The sequence below is a fragment of the Poromitra crassiceps genome (assembly GCF_964638095.1).
Source record: "Poromitra crassiceps genome assembly, chromosome: 7".
NCBI lineage: Eukaryota > Metazoa > Chordata > Actinopteri > Beryciformes > Melamphaidae > Poromitra > Poromitra crassiceps.
In genome coordinates this window covers 6,721,823-6,728,273 of record NC_139628.1, presented here as the reverse complement: position 1 = coordinate 6,728,273, position 6,451 = coordinate 6,721,823, and the positions used below count along the sequence as shown (strand labels likewise).

The window sequence follows — 6,451 nt, the reverse complement described above, 5'->3', positions numbered from 1 at the left end:
ACAACTGACAACTTTCACCAGACCACTTCACAACTGACTACTTTCACCAGACCACTTCACAACTGACAACTTTCACCAGACCACTTCACAACTGCCAATGAGTCTGAAAACTCAGTTAAATTGTTCAAAAGTGATGTCCAGGGGAAGGGGCCAATTTTCCGAGGGTGATGTCCAGGGGGCGATTTCAAGAGGGTGGTTTCCAGGGGAAGGGGGCGGTTTTCTGTGGGTGATGTCCATAAGGCCATTTCCAGAGGGTGATTTCCAGGGTGCGATTTCTAGAGGGTGATGTCCAGGGGAAGGGGGCAATTCTGCAAGGGTGATGTCCAGGGGGTGATTTCCAGAGGGTGATGTCCAGGGGGTGATTTCCAGAGGGTGATGTCCCGGCGGGGATTACCAGAGGGTGATGTCCAGGGGGGGCGAGTTCCAGAGGGCGTGTCTGCGGCTTCCCTCCCACAGACACGGCCAGTTGTGCCTGTATATCGACGCCCGACCAAGCTGGAGGCAGGGGCTCAAACCTGCGACCCTCGTGTTGGTAGGCAAGGAATCTACCGGTGCGCTATACCCGGACGATAAACAAACGTAAAAAAAGAAAAAAAAAGTACCAGTTCACGAAGCTCAACAATCCTCTATTCAACAGACTTACTGTTGGTATAAACACATCACACATGGCCCAGCCACATACTGGGTTTAACCTAGTCTTGTTTTCTATGATATCAAACAGAAATGAACTGTGAGCCAAGTACCTAGAGGCTGCAGAACCACAGAAGAATATAGAAATATATTTCTCTCTGTCGGTTAAAGCAGACAGAAATAGAGAAGATTGAAAAGAAATACACTTAATAAAACAGAGGCCTCTCTCTCCCCTCCCTCCCTCTCTCCCTCATATAAAGATCTGGCGGACTGCCCACTGATCTGGAAGCAATAAGGCAAGGAGAGTGCAGAGGACAGGAGACGAGGGGAGGAGACAAGGAGAGAAGGGAGGAAGACAGTTTGAACTTCATTCTGATTGGAGGAAGCTCTTCTGTTTCATATCATCGGAAACAGATGAGCCGTCACTTTAGTATCTCTATTGTCTGGATTGAATATCGCGGCACAACACTTTATGACAGCAAAGTGCAACAGCAAGACTATGATTTATAATAACCTATTATCATTTATTATAACTTATAATGATGTATGACTTGTATCACCAGTCGGCATTGAACATACCCAACTTCTGAATCCTCTCTATAGCCTATACTGTATATAGTGTAACAACTAATGTACCTATCAGGGAGAGTGGAGGCGTATGTAGGGCTGGTAGCTATCTTGTTTGATGAACTGTAACTATTAGCTTTAGCTAAATGCAGTGGTGCAGCCTAGCATATATGATCGTTGAGTTCAACTGAATAGTTATTTGAAAGTCGCCTATAGACAGTAGGGCTGTGAATCTTCACTGGCCTCACGATTCGATTACGATTCAGAGGGCTACGATTCGATTTGATTACGATTATCGATGCATCTCGATGCATCTTAAATCGATGCAGTACTTTTTTTCCCCAATACATGATTTATTTTTTCTCACTTTCTTTTTTGCATTGTATTATATGATCCATAATTAAAATAAACAACTGCATGTACTTCCATTATATTTTATTTGATTATTAAAAATAATAATAATAATAATCGATTTTTGACATTTGTGAATCGATGCAGAATCGTGCACGTCCGCATCGCGATGCATCTTATAATCGATTATTTTTGACACCCCTAATAGACAGCCACCAGACCTGTCACGTCTGAATAGATGCACTGATCTGTTGAACAGGAGTCACAGACAGGGTTACCACTCTTTTGTAATGACAGATTTAAAGTACTTTTCAATCACTTTTCAAGGACAAATTATTTCAAAATGACAGGCCAAACGTTCACAGAGATGTTCACCTAGCAGTCTCTGGCACGTCCTCTAGCAGCGGTCCTCAAACCTTTTCACATCAAGGAGCCCTAAACTGACACAAACTAGACCGTGGACCCTCCATCTGATAAGATTTCTGCTTTGAGATGTTTTATTACAGTGTAATAAAACATACAAAAAGTGTCATTTTTTGTTATGTATCCTGATTGTTTAGAAATTAGAATTTTCCTTTAATTGCTGTATTTGATATGTACTGTGTGCGCACAGGACTATGTGTGCCCAGGGACTACAGATGCAAATTAGCTTTTAGCTATCTATGGTGCAATATATTTATTGTGTACTGTCCCTGCTTCAATAAACAATAAAGATAAAGTGTATGAAACCCATGACGAAAATAGCATTCTGTCATTGTGTTGCTTATTATGGATGGAATTATAGTCCAAATAAATATCTCCTTTTTTGCTGGGGACCCCCTGGAAGCCCCGCACGGACCCCTGGGGGTCCCGGGCCCTACTTTGAGAAGCCATCAGAATGAATCATTAATACTTCACATAAACTCAAAGCCGTCTCAGCAGTGAGGCAGCGCAGCGCGGAGAGCGATACTGCAGATAGGAAGAACGCTTGGCCCAGCGCTTTGGAGATGACGGAGCGCACGAGGCGCAAAGTCAGAGATTCCAGTACAGGCTCATTTCAAGCACTTTCAATGAGCTCTTTAGAAATCCAAGCAGTTTAAAGCACGTTCCAGAACAGCGGCAAACAGCCCTGCCCATTAGAGGAGAGAGACCAGCGGAGTTCAGCCGACTTCATTTGTACAAATTGATCAAGTTGAAATCAGTGGATTCTAGGTTTTGCTAAAGACGTTGTCGATGAAGTGGTGTCATCTCTTAACTGGCCTCCTTGTGATAAGAAGCGATGTCAGACACTGTAGGAATTTAGCCAGGGGCTAAAATGCACCCCAATAAATCTCAGAATGCCCCTAAAAACCATGATCCAGGGGCAAAATTTGACCCCAAGATTTTTTTTTATCATTTTATTTCATTATTTAATTAAATGAATTAATTTAATTTCCATCTCTAACACACACAGAAGACAACCATGAAGAACACACTCACACAAACAACACAGTTGTTTACACTACGCTTTAGCAACTTTATGCACTAATTACTATTTTTTTAAGTGCCCCCAAAATTGTATAAACGCCCCCAGTTTTTGCCCCCAAAATATTTTTAAAATTTCCTACACTGACCCAGAGCCATGTGTTCTGAAATGACCAAGCACCCCTCCAGGTTAGGTCAGTAACTCATGACTGTGTTTCAGAGGCTGTAGCAGACTCGTGTTAAAGCTATAGAAGATATACTGGTATCACACGAAACTAGGACGGAGACCTGAGGAATCCGTTAGCATGTCATGAAATTGTGTACATCATTGTTGAGGTTTAAAAAAGCCTTAAAAAGTAAAATAATTCAGGATTATAACTTACAGTAAATTCTGTCTTTCTTTCTATCCTTTATTTTGCTGCAGATATTCTGGGTTTTTCTAATGGATTATACAGGATAGGCAAAAAATAAGCCTTGGCTTCAGCCTATTCCTTTTTTCGGTCATTGACTGTATAAATTGCATTTGTGTGAAATGGTTTGATATGTACATGTATGATTATGTTCTCTTGCTGTATATTCACACAAATTATTACATTTTGTTTGTGGTTCATTATAACCTATGACCGAAAATAAACCATTCATTCATTCATTCATCCATCCATGCTAGCTTGTTGGCAAAGGTGCTAAATAACACTCCAGATTTAGGCTCAAATTCGGGGAGGGAAAAGCTGGCATGGCCATTTTCAAAGGAGTCCTGTTGACCTCTCACCTCAAGAGATCTGAATGAGAATGGGTTCTAGGGGTACCCACGAGTCTCCCCTTTACAGACATGCTCACTTGATGCTAATCCCATGAGTTTTTTTGGCAGAAAAACATTCAGTGTAGTGTTTTCTTCCTATTCTATTTAAATATTTCTACATACTGGCCTGGGGTCCCGAAACAGTCTTGAAATGACATAAATTGGGCACGACTGTAAAGCTGAGACTCTTGTGGATTCAATGAGCCTAATTGCATCAATGTGTGATGATGCTTTAGTCACATAGCAGCCATTTCATTGTAGTGAGAGCATTTCTCTAAACTTGACCGCACTGTATAAAATGACCTATTTTCTTAGTTAGCACACTGTGTGTGTGTGTGTGTGTGTGTGTGTGTGTGTGTGTGTGTGTGTTTTTGTGTGTGTGTGTGTGTGTGTGTGTGTGTGTGTGTGTGTGTGTGTGTGTGTGTGTGTGTGTGTGTGTGTGTGTTGAGCCTGTACTTTAGCAATCAGTTCATGTGAATCTGTGCTCTTTGTTGCCATAAACATCACTTTTGTGTGTGTTAAGTGGAAGGAGGGGGGCACTTCAGGTGTGCTCACCCAGGTACACCACACTGGTAATAAGTAATTATGAGAGAGGTGCCCTTTTTTCACTTGAGCAACTGTCTGATGCAGTGAAACGGTACATTTGATTGATTGGCTCGTGTAATATGGCATATTATGATATAGGCTGTGTTGTGTGTATTATGCCAGTGGATGGTATATACTGTATGCCAGTGATACTCAACTTGCGGCCCGCGATGGAATTGCAAAAAAAAAATATATATATATATAGTCAACCTGAACGCAACATGCTAGATACCCGCTGAATAAGTGTCCAAATGTTCATGTCATTCTGGCCAATACTCCAGTTCTGTTATAGCATTTCAGTCTGGAATATGGAATATCTTTCAATAATCTATGGTTTAGCTGCTAAATGGTCAACTACTGCCGTCTGCTCGCTACCCAGGCACTTATGTATGTACTTAACCTAACTAACTATCCGGTGTGCACAACATTGTCAGACTAAACTCCAGCTGACACCCCAAAAACCTACAATCCGCTACAGAAAAATGTATATTGTTTGTTTATTAACTGGCCCCTGGCCTTCTATCATTTCATGAAAGTGGCCCCCGGGCAAAGCAAGTTGAGTATCCCTGCTGTATGCATTATTAGTCATATAGGCTGTGTTGTGTGTATTATGCCAGTGGTTCTGGGTCCTTGAGGGGGCATTCCAAGGGGTCCCCAGCAGAAATGGGAATAATTTGTTTTGACAATAAGATCCATAAGTAACACACTACGTACACTTTATGTATCCTGATCAAACTGTGGACTCAGTGGCTCAAAAGAACATACAAGCTAGAATTGTTTGTGTGTATCGGACCTGAACCACAACATTTTCCAGACTTTTAATTCCCAAACTATATTCAAGACCTGGAAATTATCAAATTCATTTTCAATACTTTTCCAGACTTTGCAGAACTGTGTAGGACTAGGAACCCCATCAACAGAGATGGGGAAAGTACACACATTTGTTACTGAAGTAGGCTACAGTTACTTGTGTTAAAAAAAAGAAAAGACTGGTAAAAGTAGTAGTGATTCAACTTGTTTACTCAAGTAAAAGTAAAAAAGTACTCTGAAATGTAGGCTAATAAGGTATCAAAGTAAAAAAAAGTATTTATATCGGCTGTTTCTGTGCAAAGCTAACTGCAACTCCTCATATTATAAATTGAAGGCGATTAAACTCAAAAGATCCCCTCGAAACATGTTTTAAGATGTAGAAAAACTCTACTTCTTTGATTTTGGGTGATCTGGTTTTTCCACAAAAAAGGTGCACAAAGCTGGGAGAGTGTGACATGACAGAGACATGATGGTTTTTGTGTATTACCAGCCTGTTTTGAAAATGTAGGGAGTAGAAAGTAAAGGCATTTGTGTTAAAATGTAGGGAGTAAAAGTAAAAAGTTGTCCGAAAAAGTAAACGGGCCTACTCTGTAAAGGTAGGCCTACCTGGAATCCTACTTAACTAGGCTACAGTAACGAAATATGTGTATTACTTCCCATCTCTGAATCCAAATAATAATAAATAATATCAATCTATTAATCAATCAATCAATCAATCAATCAATGAAAAAGCTGTCTCACCCTCCTCGGCCCTGGTGCAGACAGATAGCAGCAGCAGCAGCAGCAGGAGTCTGGAGGGTCCTGCTGGAGGCCCCACGCTCCGCTCCATCCCGATCAGATCCCGATCACTTGATCCACTCCCGATCGACCGATCAATCGATCGCTCTCACCGATCACACGCCGTCAGCTGGGCTCGCTGTCGGTTGGCAGCTCGCGCCTCATTGGAGCAGGAAATGAGTAAAAACAACAACAAAGAAGTAAAAAAAATAAAAAGGCAAAAAAGTAAAAAAAAGTTAAATAAATAAAAATTAAATAAAAATTAAAAAGTACCCCAAAAAGTGAACAAAGAAAAGTCAAATAAAAATAAAAAGTTTAATCCGTTAGATGGGAGTTGAGTAAAATCCTCGTCGGTGGGCAGAGAAGGCTGTAACTCTCCACAAGTTTGCCCTTAAACTTTTCCCTTCAACTGTTCGCTTGTCTTGTTGTAGCGGTAATCCCTCTCCGTCTCCTCTCTGGCGTCCTCAGGTCCTCCGTGTCTCCCCGGGC

At 41.3% G+C, this 6,451-nt stretch overlaps 1 protein-coding gene across 1 annotated transcript in view; it reads right to left on the bottom strand.

The window, feature by feature from the left end:
• LOC310779386 (ephrin type-B receptor 4b-like) overlaps positions 1-6,014 on the bottom strand; it is a gene marked incomplete at both ends in the record, with an annotated part of 77,218 nt that extends 71,204 nt beyond the window's left edge. Inside the window, one exon of the mRNA XM_083639922.1 lies at positions 5,927-6,014. Coding sequence (XP_083496048.1) covers positions 5,927-6,014 — 88 coding nt within the window. The remainder of the gene's footprint in view (positions 1-5,926) is intronic.
• Between the last annotated feature and the right edge of the window lie 437 nt (positions 6,015-6,451).